The sequence below is a fragment of the Ambystoma mexicanum genome, chromosome 5p, assembly GCF_040938575.1.
Source record: "Ambystoma mexicanum isolate Mex_15411 chromosome 5p, UKY_AmexF1_1, whole genome shotgun sequence".
Taxonomy (NCBI): domain Eukaryota; kingdom Metazoa; phylum Chordata; class Amphibia; order Caudata; family Ambystomatidae; genus Ambystoma; species Ambystoma mexicanum.
The window spans coordinates 554,955,089-554,973,521 of NC_090930.1; the positions used below are offsets into that span (position 1 = coordinate 554,955,089).

The following is an 18,433-nucleotide window of genomic DNA, read 5'->3' on the forward strand; positions in this document are numbered from 1 at the left end:
GATGTACTTTGCCAAGCTGTTCAATATGCATCCATGAACAGAATGGATGTGTGTTAAAACAAAGTCTGACGACAGCAAAAGGATGACAAAAGAAGATATAAGAACCTATGCTGAAGCAATATGAAAATACTTAAGAATGACGATGTAACTGAAGCACTAAGAGAAACATGTACTTCACAATACAGTAATCATGAACAAAAAGAAGAATGAAGTGACTCATTGGTCAACAACTGCAAATACGCTGAAATGCAAGGTAGAACGAACATATAGAAGCTTGCTTATCACAGGTATATATTCAACGTTTAGGATGACTAGTAGAAGACTATAGACATCAGCGTATGTCAATCAACCCAGCTACCTCAAAATAGGAGCCCAGAATCTTAAAGTGAAACGATGATGAAGAAGTTGTTTTCCCTTGCAAAATAGAGGAGTACATTGGGTTGGAACCAAGGATGCTATTTTGAGAGATGGGCGAAAAGCACAAAGGGAGTCTAACAAGCAGACCATGTGCGAGGACATATTTCTCTTAGATTAGGGGGAACAAGAACATTTACGGATGCCAAATGTTGGACAATTAAAAGGGATGAAGTTTATATGGGATAGAGTGAGCAAGTCTCTAAAGGCCAAGAGAAGCAACTGCACCCAGCATAATTGAATCAAATGGTGTTAATTGCACTACCGACATGGACAATTTCATGGACTCTTGACACGTGATGGAGAGCTCGCAAAAAAAGGTCTATTAATTAAGTCTCAAGCTAAGATAATGGTGTGCCTACACCCCCTCAAATGTCCCGAGACAGTGCACACTGGCATGGTCAGCCTTCAAATAAAAGACATTGCATAAGGCCTACCGATGAGAGAGGATAGAATAATTAGGAAAATAAGGGGAGAGCTGACGTTTCTCCAAGCACCTGGGTTTCATTTCTATGTACGTGCTGCTAGCAAGCCCACTGTCCAAGGTTGGATATGGGTTGCCAATCAATCAGAAAAGCGTGCCATGCACTTTTTATGAAATGTTGAAAAGTATTATTCTGCTGTCATATTCTCTGCTATGACAAGTATATTACACCAAGTGTATTGAAGTAGCTCAGGGTGTGTCTCACAGAAAGGAGACCACCAATGAGGGATTAACATGCATACTATCTATATGTAGCTATGTTCCCCTAATCCAAGTCCACCCCTCAATAGGTTTTGCAGTTTGCCACATAGGATGACATCATAGACGATGCATCTAGCATTATATAAACTGGGTGTAATCAAAAACACATTGTGATCCTGCATGAATCGATTTGGTGAGTGTTTATTCACCCTGCTTTACTTCTTTGAGATTAAAGCAGTATTTTAGCATCTCCTTTGATTCGGTCCGTTTATTTAGTCTGAGATATTTTATTGGTAATTCCATCTAATGAACAGATGCTTCAAGGTGCTAGAGTACAGGTATGATATTAAATGCTTTCAAATACAACTCAGAAATAAAGGCAACAACCCCAGATGCCTAGCATGGCTCCAATCAGTGAAACTATTTAAAAAGTCATAGCTTGCAGTTGCGCTATGTGGGTGTTGATTAACCCACATAGGATGCTGCCACTTCTTTCTATACTTCCTTTCTTATCATGCTCTCCCTTTTAAGGTTATTCCCACGTGCAACCACATGAAAATGCCCTTAAAAGTGTCAGCTTTGTTACCTGTGACCCATCCACTCAGATATTTCAAGGGCTGATGTGCAATTGCCTGAAGGTTTGATCCCCGTTTTTGGTGAGCTGTCTATAGCTCCTGAGGTATTGTTCTGGGGTATTGCAGAACTTCCTATGAACTGCTGTGTTTGTTTTGGTATAAACAGGCCTCTCATTAGGAGTCAAATGAATAATCACATCAGTTCCAGCTGTCGGAAGGCAGCTTACAATGGTTGCTCCCCACAGCTCCTCTTCCATCTCTTGGAGGAGGAAATCTAACTCTGGTGTTTTTGAGCCATTCAAAACAAATATCCTTCCCGACCTCATAAGGTTGGACTAGGTAATTGGGGATGTGATACATTGGCTTTTCTTGGGACCCACCCCTGTAGACAATCCCCTCCCCAGTGGAATATTTGCTGGACTCCCTCTTGGCCTGAAGTTCTATCTATGGTAGCATCACAAAGTCCCTCTGCTTTGGCGCAACTAGGGCTTGTGCAGTCTTCTGCTTCCACTTGCTAGAGTAGGAGCATCTCTGTGCATTTTCTCAGCTGGGCCACCCTCCTTTCCTCTAGTAGGTACTTTTTATCAGCTAGGTCATCCCCAGTGAGACTCGCCCAGGACCTTATTGAAGCATGCGTCCTGGCAGAAGCATGGGATCTAACAAATGCTTGTGACTTGTGGGATGCTGGGAATCTTTGGGACACCACACTACCGCCTTCTGGGAGGAATACTGGGAAGCAATATCATTGTCATTCTCCCAATCTAGTTCCAAGCCTTCCCTGAGAAATAGGCAATTGGGTTGGGGGCACCAGCTCACTGATTGCCCCCTTGGAACCCTCCACCCCCTAGCTTCCTCAAAAGCTCAGAGGCTCTTGAGCAGTTTCACCTTCTTACCCTTACTACCATGGGGTTGTTTGCGCAAGATGCTTCCTTTCGCGGTCTGCACAACACGCACGCTGAGTTCCATGATAGCAAAGATTCCTGTTAGTGTATCTAATATTACCTGAACATTTGTTTTATTTCGCAAGACTAATCTGTGGGCATAGTCTGTCTCAAATTCCAACTGCTGCCACCATTGTGACAAACTTTCTTCTGCTCTCCAGGAGTATAAGGATGATTAGTGAATAAACCTCCTGCTCAGTCCCCAAACCTCTACAACCCAACAGCGATCACAATCATAACACAGGTAACACAGGCATAGCTAAGAGATATATCTCCTTCGCTTTCTGTGGTAAGGTGGGCCAAGGGAAGGTTCTTCTCTCAGGGGGAATGTGAATTTGATCCAGCGGCACCCCAAACAGCAAGGTACAACAGTCCAAAATAAATGGAAGGCCAATCAAGGCAATATAAAATATATACTTTATTTGAACACACCAATGTCTAAAGCACTTTTACATACTATAGAAATCCACTCTGATAAAGGAAAGACAGATACATTCAGAATGTAATGGTGCAACACTCTGGGTGTTCAGCAGGGAGGAGAAACATGCAAGAAACTTAACAAGGAATTTGAAAGAATGTGTTCTTCTTGGATGAAGGTACAAAGCAGAGCCAGTATCTCGACCCACAAAAGGTAGATCAAGTTCAGTTAAATGTACCATAATCCAGTGTTCCGCTGTTGGACATCATGGAACCAGGTTTCAAGCTGTTCTGTGATGCAGGTTGAACCAGGTGCCAGTGTGACAAGTCATGCTGGGTCAAGCTGCTATCTAGTTGGTTCAAAGCGGGAGTTCAGTGTGGTCGACTGCGATTTTCATGTCATACAGTTCAGATGGCTCATCAGGGTCGGTTCGAGAGTAGAGTCTGTTTGAAGCATTCATAACCGCTAGTTTGGATTGGTGAGTGGGCGATGCTCCAAAGTTTCGAGTCAAGGTCTGTCAGTTTCATTCAGCAACCTTGGTGATTCGATGCAGGGTTTGAAAAGGTGCTGGTTCGAGTTTGCCCAAAGCATTGAGCCCGTTTTTCTAGCTGAACAGGCAATGTGCATCGGCTGACACGATATGGAGGCAAGCTGGTCCAACGGGTGTAAAGCAATGGTTGTATGAAGTGTGTTGAACATGGTTCGAAATGCGGTTCAACCAGTTCAATGCAGTGCAGTAGAACAGGGATCCTGCCTGATCTGGAGCTCCTCTTTGGGACGGGGGGTCTGGTACAGGGTGGACCCTTTCGGGTTCTGCTATGTCACCCTAAGAAGGTTTGGTGTAGTGTGACAGGTCCTGGTCCTCAGCAAGAGTCCCCTCCCAATGTGCCCTGGGAGTGAGTAGGGAGCAGAGCCTCCCTCTGTCTTGGATCTTTTCTTCTTCATCTCAATGGCTCAGGGCTTTGGAAAGAACAAATCTCCTAAAAGAGGTCCAAATGGATTCTTCCTGAAATCCTGGATGGTCCAAAAGTGAATCAATGAAGGAGAGGGAGACTCCCTTCTTGTAAAGGAAAATTTCCACAGGCAATTGGGTTAGCCTACTTTAAGGGGTTCAATCCATGCCCTTGTGACAAGTGGTCCTTGCCTTCTTGCATCACACCCAAAATGCTTACAGAGACAAACAAGATGGTGAAACCCTTCCCCACTTGTGCTGAGCTCCCTCTGGCTTCTTTAACCATGACCCCTTCTCAGACCAACACATTACAGACCCTTTGGTATGCAACAACCTGGTGTGAGGCTATAAGTATTGTGTAGGGTGTGCCTGTTGACATCTGTTTCCAATGACAGCTCCTGCTGAGGGGTTGTCTTGCTAGATAGAGGGGTAACCTGACTTCAAAAAGGATCAAAAGCAGACAGTCTCTGCTGCCTATGGACCTTCTAGGTACAGAAGAGACAACCGGTCTGGGGACAATACACACAGGTTGTCTATGACTGGCTTGACTCACAGTGTTGACAAATGCATGATACAGAAGTAGGTATGGCTTAAATAAATATAGGAAATAGCAAGCCAAAGTTATGTATGGCTTATATTTAAAGAGTATAACTGCCACAAGCATGGTGATTTCTAATAATTATGTGGTTTGGGAACAGAGGTACATATTTTAAATTCAGCATCTTCAATGAACTGACTTGGCTGTCACTGCAACTATCATGATGCAACCTCTGACCTCTGAACCTGAACTGTGCCAATGGAGAGCAGATTCTGCAGATCAGGAAACTGATGCAGTAGAGGCAGGTGCACACTACGCTTTAGCCATGGAGTTTGCTGGAAGTAGTGGTCTGGTTAGCAGACCACCCTTTCTGAGACAGAATTAACTGCATCATTTATTATTAATAAAAATCAAAAAGGGCACACAGAAAGTGAACATGCAAGGACATTAAACAAGTCAGGTGAATAGTTCCTTTTTTGGTTCTTTGCTGGCTCTATCAGCTTTGCGATACTATAACAGTGTGTTGTGGAACAAGGTGGGCTGTGTGTGGGTTCATCCACACATAATTGATACTTCTGTTTTGGGGTTCACTCATTGAAGAGTTGGGATTGCCTTTACGACTCCAAGATAATTGTTTGACAGTCTAAGTGGAAGGATTGAGGTGGCAATGGTCATAAAGGTTGGGAGTTTGGAGGTATGAGAATTGTTAAGCAGGATTTCCCCAGGTATTAGGGTATGCAGATGTCAGACAGGGTAAAGTGCAGCCTAAAGAAAGAGGATCTGCATGTGGCAAGTAAATTATGATTTCAGTAGTCAAAAAGGGGGACTAAGAGCATATTGAGGGCGATATCAGTTTGGGGTAGGAAGAGCCAATCAGCCCATATGGCGTGTTGTGATTATTGGAGGCCATCGATGGGTTTAGAGTAATTAATGTTTTCATGACATTTTTCAGAATGGCTAGTTTTGTAAAGCATTCTGTCGAAAGTGCCATAAAAGTCAATATGTTTGCTTGATTCTTAATGAAGTAGCCTTTTAGAGAAGGGCTCATTGTTGACACTTGGTGACAACTAGCATAGCAAATAAGTAATGCTTTGAGTGTGAAGCAGGGAGGATGGTTTTTAAGGTGGTGAAATTGATTCCCGTGCTTTGACCATGAGTCCATCCCCTTCACACATTCCATGCGTGCATTAGTATTTCACATCAGAACAGGCCCTCTGCAGAATCTGCCAATGGGCCTTTCATGCTCTCACTGAAATCTTGCAAATTCAATCTACTTAATAAAGCTCTGCAGGTGAGGGTTCCCTGTTAAAATATATTGATGTGTGTCCAGTGGCTGGGCAGCAGATGTAGCCATTGCCATTTCTGATGGTTTCAAGGACTATAACGTATTGCCTGTGTTTAATTAAAACAAAACAGTTGCTGGCATATGGACTTTTGTAGATTTTATGAATCACTATGAAGGACATCCCATTTGAGATTGCATTGTATCAATTTAAATGTATATTAACTGGATATCATATATATATAATATATATTATATAACTGCCCAGGAGTCCTGTTATGCTTTGCTGTGTGTTTTTGCTTTTTGTATATTTTTATGCCACATATTAATCTCGCTCTGTCACGGATTCGTATTGTTGGGTGTCCTGACCCACGTTTAAGCTATCCTGCTACAACATTTGGTGCTGTGGGCTTAGGAAATTCAAGATGGCGGAAAACCCACATGTGCGCCGAAATCCAGGAAAGCTGCGCAGTTTGTGCGCCCACCAAAATGGTTGCCTCACTTGCCACCCACCAGTGCGAGAATGAAAGGCCGGGTTGCCATGAGGGAAATGGGTTGCCAAAGGAAAAACAGTAGCGCCGGTTAGCTTCAAAGCGCTTTAAAACCACCATTGGACTACCCGCACAGTAGTCTGAAACCATTGGGAATGGCAATGCTGATTGCCAAATGCAACCTAGAAGTGTGGGGAATTCATTTCTTAAATCCCAAAAATGAGTGCAGTACCAGTACTCACCACTATCCAAAAGCCGGCGTTTTAAAACCACTCTGTGTGTTTTTCTGAAGGCAAGCAAAATGCCTATTTCAAACCTTGCAACATGTGCAAAATATTCACTGAACACCAGCAGACATTTGGCAGAATGGAGTTTTGTGTGCCTACAAAATCTGGGAAATGAAGAGCCCAAAAACAATGCTTATAACAAAAATGCTATGGAGTCAGCAGCTTAAGCCTAACTGCAACTGGATTTAAAACCACCAAAATCGAAAATGTTAAATTAAATGAGTGACCTATGTTTGGTGTCACATGCCTTTGTAACTGTTGAAATGTCATAGTTTTGCACTTAGAATCAGCATTCTAGCTGCATGTGTAAAATTACAAGTTATTTTAAAAGCAACAAAAGTTAGCTGAAGGTCTGGCTTAAGGAACTTGATTTTGCCTAGCAACGGATCCCATCAGCAGTGAAACTTGAGTCACCACTGTGTTCCCAGGCCAACCTTCCTTTTGCTGCCCAGGCTAAGGATATGCCATCTATCTGATAATTGAATTATCTGTGCTCTGCAAGAGAGTGAACAAAGCCCTCTTCACTCAGGCAAAGGTTTTTATTACCGCAGTCGTAAATTGTAGCTTCCTCTTGGCAGGAGCTGGGAGGAGCACTGCCTGTGAGAGCAAGCTGGCTTGGCAGAACTGGAAAGAACCAGAAATTCAACCTTGTGCTGAGGGTAAACCACACCCCTTTGGAGCCAGAACATAACTTTAAAAAGATGAATAATTCATAGTGCGGACATGTGAAAATTTTATAAATGATACCATAATTCTTGTGATTTTTCTGCCCACAGTTTAAGACGTGGTAGGAACCGGTGGTATGTTCAGGGGGGTTGTGGCGGAAAAGTGGATATTACTCTAAATGTGTGCATGTTAAAAATCTGAAACTTCATCAGTTAATGTCCCTACCCCCTGCACACATGTATGTAAAGTTGGGTCCATGTCGGAAATTGAAAAAGCAGTTAAAAAGTCAATTATGTACACTCTTTGAATGCAAGCTCCGAGAATGAGCAGATTTGGACATAGACATGGCTAAATTCAGCCACACCATGTATATGTAATTTTAAACAAATGTGTACCTGTGCAAATATGTTTTTAGGTCAGATATAGATTGTGTGTAAAGTTGACAGGGGTGGGTTCTCTGTATCATAAACAGACCTCATCCTGATGACACTTCATTTCATTCCCCCAATCAAGTAAGAAATGGAAGTTTGACCAATTAGAAGCTGAGAGAGAGGTAGGGTCAGTGATGCTAGAACACACCCACATTCTAAACACATAAAAGCAGACAGACAGGACAGATAGGACCTTCAAAATCCATCTGCCGCTGGAAGCTCTGCCGGAAAAATCCATACTTTACCTCCATCAAACCTCCAGAGAGCCAAACTAGAGACTTCAATCTATCCAGAACTAGAGACCAGACCAGAGGGAGAAAGCAGTGCTGTACCCAGAGAGAAAGCAGTGCGGTGCCCAGAGAGAGACCCGAGCCCAGTCCAAAACCCTGACCAGATCCATGGCGAGGCCCATTTCACTCAAGAGTATAGTGTGAGTACCTAGAAAACTGTGCAGAACCAATCTCCTAGTTAAAATAATATAATTCAATCTAGCTTAATCTAAGTAGAACTGTCTCCTAACTGTCACCTGTCATTTGTAAAGCTGTCACTTGTCATTTCTAGTCGCAAGCTGCACTTGTCTTTTGGAACTTTAAAATTTCAAATCTGAAAAACGACCTTCACAAAATCGCTCATATCTCCGCAACCGTTTGTGCTAGAGACTTGCAATAACTTTTATTTGAAAGCTTAGAATCGTGGCTTTTCTATGAACCTAGAACCGCATTCCTACCCCTTATAGTTTTACCGCAATCGCGGAACACGCATTCGCGAATTTTGCCGCGATTTGCAAATTTCTTCACATGTAAAAACTGATGCTGCTTGCCTTCCATTTGCCAGAAATTCGTTTAACCTGCTAACTATCCCTGCATCATTGCTAGTGTGAGCCTGGACTAATATTAACTAGATACCACTCACCCTGAACCTCTGAAAGGGAATTAAAAAGCATTTCCAGCATATTTCTCATCCATTGCTAGCACATATCAAAGCATTTGGGCCTGTGTTTTCAAAACTCCTATCTGTGTTTTAAACTTCTGTTGTCTAAGCTTGGGGGGGATTGAACTGATTACATTGATTGCATTTCTGAGAACTGTGTGTTTTCCTCCCATTTCTTTGCATTGCATAAAGAGGGGGGGGAGTGAATAGCCAGAGAAGAGTGATTACATTGTTTGGTTGAAATCATATTGAGTATTTTCTGTACTGCATTCATTGAATATTGCATCCACCTGAGCTTACATAAAGCATCCTCTACCACATTATACTTTTGTTCCTAATTACCAGTGTGCTACCTTATCCATTTCATCTCAACTCCTTAGTAATTATAAAGAAGTGTGCTAGTGCCAGATTCTCTGTTGTCAATCTTTATCATATCAGATTAAGTGTGCTATTCAATTATTAATTTATTATAAAGTGTCATATATATATCTATTGTTTAAATCATCAAATAAACCCTTTTAACTTGCAAAACAGAACTACTTCTTGGCTCAGTGGGGTCAGGGGGATTCCAAGAGAGGGGTGTTATATAGGGGTAGTCATCCAGAACGCATGAACTGGACCTAAAGATATATCAATAAGGGTTTTCATTCAGTATTATAGACTAGGCGTTGACTTAGCTGTAGGGTTGAATTGAATCCTCTTACAGTATAAATGTGAGGTCTACAAATGTTGCGAATACCAATGTTAATGTTACAATCGCTCCGTCGAAAGGCAAAATGTATAGTCTTCAAGCGGCTGCAATGCCAATATCACTGTAAAGAAATCAGTCCAAATGAATGATATCCCAAATTATTACAATCACACTACTATTTAACCTTAACTCCCATTACAGCACTACTTGACAAGACTTACATTACCCACAGTAGGGTTGTGAGATACCTACTATTTAATGTGAATGTTATGAAGTGGTGGTGTAGTGTGAATTGAGGTTAGATCTGCAGGGTGATAGACTTGGTTTGAGCTAGGGAAACAGTTAATTAAGCCTCAGTGTTTGTAATTTAATATTGTCAATTTTACTATTTCTATACTTAAGATTTCCTTGTGTTTGGACTGAGTGTGTGTTACTTAAAGAAAATGTTATTTATTTCAAAGACTGTAGGCTTTACATTTTGTTCCTCTTGCACAAAGTGTTGTACCTTAACATTAGTACTCACCACATCTGTATACTGCAACATTTTATAGGTAGTTAACTTAAATATTTTGTTTAAATCCACTAATTTGCTTTTTTAAATTGTGTATGTCTGATGCTTATTGTATGTACATATTGTGCTTATGAACATATCATCCAAATTGCATGTGGATATGCGTACTGTGAGCGTATGGTACAAAGTTAACATGTGTCTATATTACAGCAATGCCACAAATATATATGCGTACACTTATCCATGCTTACACACATTCTGAATGTAATGTATGTGCATATTACTTTCAATATGCATGTGTGTGCATTATGTGTTATGCGCACATGCCTGTTCCGTGCATATTGTTTTGTGTTTTCATGCATTATGGATGTGATATTTGTTCATATGTATGTGTCTCTAGTTCATATGGATGTTACTTGTATATATTTTTTTTCTATTGTGTGCATGTGCAATGCGTATTCTGAGCATGCGTTCAGTGCTTGCGTGTTCTAACAGCGTAATGTTCGTGAACATTGTGAGTAGTCTTTGTGGATGTAATGTGTGTTGTATGTGTAGGCTGAGCTAACGTGTTTGTTTTGTGGAGTATAATGTATAATGTATAATGAGAGTGATGCTTGTGAAGATGATTTTATTTTTTTATTTTATTGGTTAACGCACAGACCTAGCTCGAGAGCAGTAGACCACTGTACAGAGTGTGGGTAGCATTTGCATTGGTGTCCTTTTAAATCAGCGCTGTACTGTGAGTTGAGGTCTGTGCATCGATATGAGCGTACAAGATGTGAGTAAGTGTCAGGGCTGTGTGTGTGTGACTATGTCTGCCTGGGGTTTAATGTGTGGGGGGGGTTTCTCTGTGTGGCATACAAATTGGTGTTGTGTATGAGTGCATACATCTATTCTGCATGCACTGTTTGTACTTGGTTAGTTTTTACTCTGCACCTATAGTGCAGATCCGATTGATGGATGCATTTTTCGATTTTAAAAAGTGAATATCTGGAGCTTGGCTTATTGAATTTTGGAAATGTTGTAGCAGCAACTGTACAAAACAAGGGCCAAGCGTGTGCTTAACATGGCAACACATGAAGCACACAATTTCGAGCATACAACCATGTTTTGCTGACATTTTATTTTTTAATATGAAAATGATTAGAGAAAATTCTCCAAATGTGGCATGAGCGTTGGATGTGGTCCTATCGGGTCCCTAACATGTTTGGTGACCCTTCATCAAAGTGAGATCAAAAGCAGAGATTACAGAAGAATGTTTTCTCTTTCTTCAAGGGATTACGTATGGCCACTATTGAGGCATTAGAATATTTGTGGGTTTCGAAAGAAAAGAGGGGAGATAAGGGAGAGAGAAGAACGAGGGGAAGAGGGCGTAAGGAGAGAGAGGGTCGATGTCTTAAACCCCTTATAATGTTACAACCGTATCCAGAAGTACACCCTTTTATGTGCTCTGTAAAGCGCTTTGGATAAAGGCGCTATATAAATAACACATCACATCATTAGATGTCAACTGGGCATTCCTAACATCAGCTACTCCCAGCTGGCATGGAACAGCTAGAGATATCCCGTCCCTACCACACACAGCCTCTAGTGTGTAAGTTAATTAGTTGGAGGCAGGGTCTCATGATGGGAATTACACTTGAATATTTGAAAATGTCTTCTACAGGGTCCATTTGCTGACACATGGATTTGTCCTGATCCACTCTATGATGGAAGTTTCAGTGGTGATGTTTGCCTCCCCAATGGCACCTGCGCCCCCTCCCACTCCCGGTCTGTACATCTTCAGTCGTCGCCCTGCCACCACAATGCTTACCCTCGCTCCTCACCCGTCTGACGATCGTTGCCGGGTCTTAAGATCGCTGCTGGCAGTCCCTCTTTCCAATGCCGATATGAAAGCCAAAGACTATTGCCTTTTCCAATACTTGAGTCAAATAAGTAAGCAAGCAAATAAATAAATAAATAAATACGCGAGTGTGCCCTTTCCGTGTCACTGCTCTGAATACCTGTAGTTGGCGTGGGATCTCCATTACTGACACATGTTGCTCTCTGAAATATTGCTTGTCTGTGGAGATCCAGGTCAATAACGGTCAAGAATTAATGCGACTATGTCAGCAAAAACTGGGAAAAAAACGTGAGTCCTTCTGCCATTTCCTGATTCTACTTACACAAAGGGGGTATTTCTCTTAAGCAACATTGCACAGGTTAACATGATAGTATATTTCAAGCAATAAACAATATTCTTCAAAAAACAATATTCTTCAAAAACAGTATGCTCACTCTCTTAAAGTCGTGTATCTCTACGACTTCGTCTGTGCCGTTAGATGTCCAAAATGTCTCCGTTTTGTTCAGAGAATCAATTTCCATCAGCACTGTGGCTGGCCTCTCGCCACGGCGGACGACCTTATATTCCACGTCATAAATCTGAAGGAAAGACGGTGAGAGTTTATATCATGCAGCCAGAGATGACAGGCACAAAGGAAACGTTAACAAACACACATATTCAGAAGCAGCTATCTGACTATCTCCTGGAATGTGCCTTTCCGTTTTGACACCAATTATCAGCATATCTGCCTATGGGCTTATATGGCGGGGCTTATCTTCATCCAGTCCTGGTTCTTTACCCAAATGCGCTATGCATGGTACATGTTCTGTTTCCTATTGTAAATATAGCATTACAAGTTGCTGTATTCAAAGTATTGGTTAATAAAACAGGGCTCAATGAACACCATCCTTGTGAAATTGGGATGGGGGAGGCGGGGGAGGGAGAGGAGGGGACTTGGCACCTAGAGTCATATTGGAAAGTTGGGCAGATCAGGTGATGAAATGTCCACGTCAGCTATTTCGACTGTGTTCAAATAGTCAACAGGCTGTTATCTCAGAACTGTTCTGTTCCGATTATCAGCTTGGTGGGTGTGCACGTGTGAGATGGATCTGTCTCGACACTGCGAATAGACACGGTACTGAATGCCTGCCCTGCCTCCTGTCTGCCTCACTGGCCGTCATTATCTTCCTCCACCCGGACCTGTGAAACAGTTAATATGAAAAGTAAATTTAGTACAGTAAGAGGATGAGGCAATCTGACAAAGGGGAGCCGTTGATATCACTGCGCATTGTCTGCCAGCGACTCTATGAATAGTAATGAAGTTGCACGCACATCCCGGCGTTTAGAATTGAGCAGGGGAACATTTGCATGGTAATTTAAACAGGCTGGCGAGAGAGCGATGTTGCTGGGAGGAAGCAAGGACGACCCCACAGCTCTTGAGCTGCATCTGATCTGCCATAGCACTGAATAACCTTAGCGCGTGCGCCCGCTGCTTGGGGCTATATATGCAATGCCTACATTCCGACAGAATGCCATTGCTGCGATGGCAGTTACGGAAGAAACAGACAACCTACAACATTGCCAAGCTGTGGTGGCTTCTATCTCCTAGTCTTGAGGTTTGCTGCCCCAATCATTTGCGGGGAAACTTCAATATACTTAGCTCCACTGTTTCCGGTTACCACTTTGATAGATGCCTGCTGACAGAAACCTTGCTGCCCAATCTACACCCTTTCCTTACTAAGCTGTAAGAAATGTCATCCCTCCTCCCAAACTCGTTCTGTTCTTCCAAGCCACGTGGACCGACACACGCTTGCCAAAGGCAGGGTGTGCTGACTTCCGTGAGGAAGAGGAGGAGTAGTGAGGTTTTCCTCTAACTAGATCAGCCATTACCTCAAGTTTGCCTGAAATATAGGGTAAATGGTATTTTACCTCCCAGTATTTTTGTCTTTAGCGTTGTTTGCCTTTGTTTGCATCCTCTAACGGTACACTGGCGTTCATCTAGTCGCTCCCAGTGGAGACACTATCCTCAATACACAAGCCAGAGTGCATCCCTCTTCTATACCGGCCATGGCCTGCTTTCCCCACTTTCCCTCACATAGGGTGGGAGCAGGATGCACATTCATGAGAGTGTAGATGTAACTGCACACTGGTGCCCAGAGGTGTTGCTAGACGGCTGGGGGGCTAAAGCCCCAGGTCTTTTGTTAGTAGCCCTGGATAGAAGCTCAGTGGCTACAACCAAAAGGCTAGCTATTCCCGAATCCTGGCAATCCTGACATTAAAGTAGTCCCGGATCTTTTCCAGACACAGCAAGACCCATGCTGATGCCTGCAGTGCATTACACAGCTGTGGATGCTGCAAGGATCTAGTGCTCCTTTTGACCTCCTCGCTGTCTCTCATTACATCAGAAGAGATTCCCGGCATCCAGTCAGAAAACCTCCCTCTGACTGCCACGTCTTGCTATTCACGGAGGAGAGGACACACTTCGATTCACCTTTGATCCAGCCCGACCTTATGCTTAGGTCTGTCACTGCTATGTGTTTACCTACTCCCCTATATAGTCATGCCTGACGAGCTGTGCCCTTGTAGATTTGGGGAGCCTACACCTCGCCTGATCCTGCAGATACTTTCTGGGAAATGCGGCTAGTGTTTTGGAGGAGGAATACCCCCCCCCCCCGAGGACCTTGCTTGCCATTCCCATTCAAAATAGAGGACACTAAGGAGGTTTCTCATTAAATCAGGGGCTCTTCTATCTGCACCCCTGAATAAACCAGTGGCATAAATGCAATAATAAGAGACAGTTTGGAAAAAGTCCCTGTCCGGTACTAGGACGAGGAAGAGGGATGTGGAGGTCATGAATGAGAGTGAAAGAAAATGTACCCTAGGAATAAATTAGGCTGCACGATATTGTATAATGGGGGGAGAAAGTACAAGTGAGAGTTTGAGCAGCATAGAGGTGAGGGGCTTATTCTTTTGGAGCTATGCCCCGCTGTTCTCTTGGACCGATGAAGGATTTATTTTTTTTCCTAAAACTTTTCCATTTTATTAAAGGATCTGATTGATTAACATGTATCAAATAAAGTGTGCAATTAAAACTAAATAGAGAAAAATAAATGGAATGGAAGTTAATAGTAAAAAAAAAGGACGACACTTCCTGTAAATCGTTAGACACAAAACAAAATCCTCTTTTTAGCCATTCGTCCTTCCGATGTTCCATTCAAAATAGAGAAGTAATAGCACCTTTTACTGCAGCACTTAAAAGCTGAAGGAGTCTGGCATGAAGCACCATACAAGAACACATTATTGTTATTAACTCATGCAAACATGATCTTTAAGGTAATTGTAGACTTTCTGGAGAGACATTCTGCTGTGAGGAGCCGTTGATGTCCAGGATGCTGGATAGAAAAAAGTATTCTGCAAACGCTTTCTGAAACCTTTGAATAATTCTTAAATGTTAATGGCAAGAAAGTAAAAGCAGTTTAATGAGTGCCAAGATAAGTGAGGCAGCACACTTCTATGGAGACTAAGCCTGCAGTTGTAACTAACATATAAGCATACCATAAAAGGTGTCCAATTGTGCTACAAACACAGCATGCCTCCCACGTGAACCCCATCATATTTTAACTCTATTTTATTAGTGATCAATAGTACGAAATTGCAAACACAACAGCACCTGAAAGTTCATGGATGTCTATTACTATCTTCATATTCAAGTTCAGATCGGTTCACATCAAGGATAGTACATGGAAGGCGGTGAGCCATGGCGCTATTAGCGCCATGGCTCATGCCGGTAAAATACCGGCACCGCCTTGGTTGAAAGGGGATTTACCGCCCCATTCCAAGGTTGGAGGGGCGGTAAATCCCCCTTCCGCCATTGCCCTTCCCCATTCCCATTTCTGCCCCATAGGGCTCTATGGGAATGGGGAAGGCGCTAATTACGGCACCGCAATTTTGCGGTGCCGTAATTAGCTCCGAGGTCCCTTAGCGGGTTGGATTTTAACACCTGCAAAAAGCAGGCGTTAAATCCCCCAACCTGCAAAGGGACCTCGTAGTAAGGCGGTAGGGATTTACCGGTACCGGTATTTTACCGGTACCGGTAAATCCCTAACGCCATCCGTGTAATGAGGCCCATAGTCTTTTGTAGCATTCGGCTTATGGGGGTGATATAAAACAGTTGGTTTGGCATGAGAAAGAAGGGGTGGTGCGACAGCTTATCCAGACGTGCCACGCCTCTTTCATCATTTCCACGCGCGGCCAAAGAGTTCTCAGCCAACTTAACAGATGGCTCCAAGACATCAAGGAAGCAGTTCCATAGTTCAGGGCCTTTATTGTCAAATGTCCCTACTTGGCTGAGATGGGCTGCACGAAGGCCAGGCTAATGGGAGTCCCTTGTCTAACCCCATTCCAATGAAGCCAGACGATAAGGTGTTCCAGATATGCCTTCTTTCTCTCTCCAAATCCCTCTCTCTCTCCCTGTCTCTGTCTCTCTTACTCTTACTGTCCCTCCTCTCTCCCAGCTGTGGTTCTTCCTTCTCTCTCGCTTATAGTTCACCTATTCCCCCCTTCTCTCTCCCTCTCCTCTCTCTCCTTCTATGTCCTGTTCTGTTCTTTCTCTCTCTGTGCCTCCTACTACTCCTGTATCTCTCTCTCCCTTTTTCTCCTCTATCTCCCCCCTTTCTTTCTCCCTCCTCCTATATGTCCATCACTCTCTCTCATGATTGCCACTCATTCTTACACTCACTCTTCCAAAAAACACTGCATTCTCTCACGGTTGGCATAATCCGCTCTCTCACATGCAATACCTTACCTGCACTCTTTGCCAACAACTCCCCAGCCTTCAACTTCTGCATTCCACACATGGTCTCCCTGTCCACCAACTCCCCTCCTGAGCTCACCTGAAAACCCTTCCTCCATGCCTGTGCTCGTGTTTACATACCTCGGCTTTCTTTCTCTATTGCCTTCTCCTGCTCCTCATTGGTCCCTTCTGCCACCTAACTGCTTTGGCTAATCTGCACTTTTATTTTCCCCCAGGGGCTGGGGTATATTGGCCCATGGTTTCAAAGGTCCCACATGGCACATCCCCTTTTCATTCGCCGGCTTCTGCATCACTTCTGTGGCATGGCCTTGTTGGCATCTGTGGTGCTCACTCTCCTTGCTGCTGCCCCGGTAAGGTAGTGTCCCTGTCAGTAGTTTGGATGTTATCGGCAGAGTTCAATCCGCATCTGGTCTTCCGGTTTCCGGTCGGGGAGCTTGCTGCTGCATATTAACAGAAATCTGGAACCATCAGTTCAGCAAGAAATAATAAATTACTCTGGCCAGACTAAAGGCTCGAAGGCATGGGTCCACCCAGCTCCCTCAGTCCACGTCTGGGGTTGGATCCGCTCTGGCAACAGTCCTGGTAGGGCGCCTACCCAAGGTAGGGAAGGGTTCCCCTTCCCTCCCTGATAGGGTCAAGTCCCGACCCTCTCATATGCCTCCAATCCTGCTTCTAAGCACCCCTCTTCTTCTTTCTTACTATTTGTGGATTTCTGGACAGGATGTCGACATTAACTTGTTTTCAAACTGCCCAATGCCCTATGTAAAAAGAATATGGTTGCAGACCCAGGAACTATCTGAGAATTCTAGGGTGCATGCTCCGCATCCAGTTTAAACTTATCACAGTCAGGTGGTATCTGTTGCTCTCCTGACGGTAATTACTTTGAAGTAATTTACTTTGAAGTAATTACTTTGAAAACACTTCAAATTAAATAGGGGGCTATGGGTTAAGAGGTTACATGGGTGGGGTAGGAGTACTAGTATAGTGGAATGGAGGGCTTGGGGGGATCCCCCACACATTTTTTAAGAACAATTCAAAGTAATTTTACAAAGTAATTACTTTGAAGTAAATGACTTCAAAGTAATTACCATTGGCAAAATGACATGGAACCAGTCAGTTAATACCACAGTCTGTGGTATTGCCCACCCGCCCAAACCCTTATTTGCCCTTTCCCACCCCCCCTAAAAAATTCGATGAGCACATACGATGTAATGTGCACGTTTAAAAGCCCGGCGATGAAACAGCAGGCGATGAAACAACGTCGTACCCATTGACCCCCAGGTCCAACATCTTCTCCATCTCCTCTTGTACAATTTCCTTCCTTACCTCTCGCAGGTGTTAGATGAATCAACCTTCCAAGTGGTGTTTTGAACTTCTGAAAGAATCCTTGTACCCTCCCAGGTTTTTCTTGGAAGACGTCGAGGTAGGGCTCTAAAATATTTGCCATATCTTTGTGGGTCTGCAGAGGTAGGCCTGGAGGAATAATTACCCCATGTACCTCCACAGGAAGTGGACTTTCCCTGGTGATGTTCTCACATAGGACCAGCAGGAATGGGCTGCGGTTCTAGTTCCAGTCTTTGAGTTCATTAATGTGATATAGTTGGGATGCCATCCTCCGGTTAGCTTGTTAGACTATATGTTAACTGTGAGACTATTTCATTTATGATGTACGGGCCATGCGTTCTAGCCAACGGCTTATTCTGGGCTGTTGGCAGCAGGATCATCATCTTGTAACCCACATTTAAACTTCTCAGCTTGGTGGTATACAGTTTATAGGACTTTTCTTACCTCACTTCTGCTGCTGGGAAATGTGATTTCACCAGAGCCCTAGTTTTCTCCGTATGTTCTCTTGTGTTTTGTATTAAGAAATGGTAACTTGTATTTCGCTTTTCCTTACATCTAAAATATATAGAAGTTTTGGCAATACGTCATCTTAATAATATAAGTTATGTATTTTCATATCAAGATTAGGTGCCTTTTAGAAAG

At 43.2% G+C, this 18,433-nt stretch overlaps 1 protein-coding gene across 1 annotated transcript in view; it reads right to left on the reverse strand.

Annotated features, from left to right (window-relative positions):
• The window catches only part of TNMD (tenomodulin), a 526,836-nt gene that overhangs the window by 382,449 nt on the left and 125,954 nt on the right, over positions 1-18,433 (reverse strand). Inside the window, exon 3 of the mRNA XM_069612982.1 lies at positions 12,090-12,233. Within this exon, the coding sequence (XP_069469083.1) occupies positions 12,090-12,233 (144 nt within the window). The remainder of the gene's footprint in view (positions 1-12,089; positions 12,234-18,433) is intronic.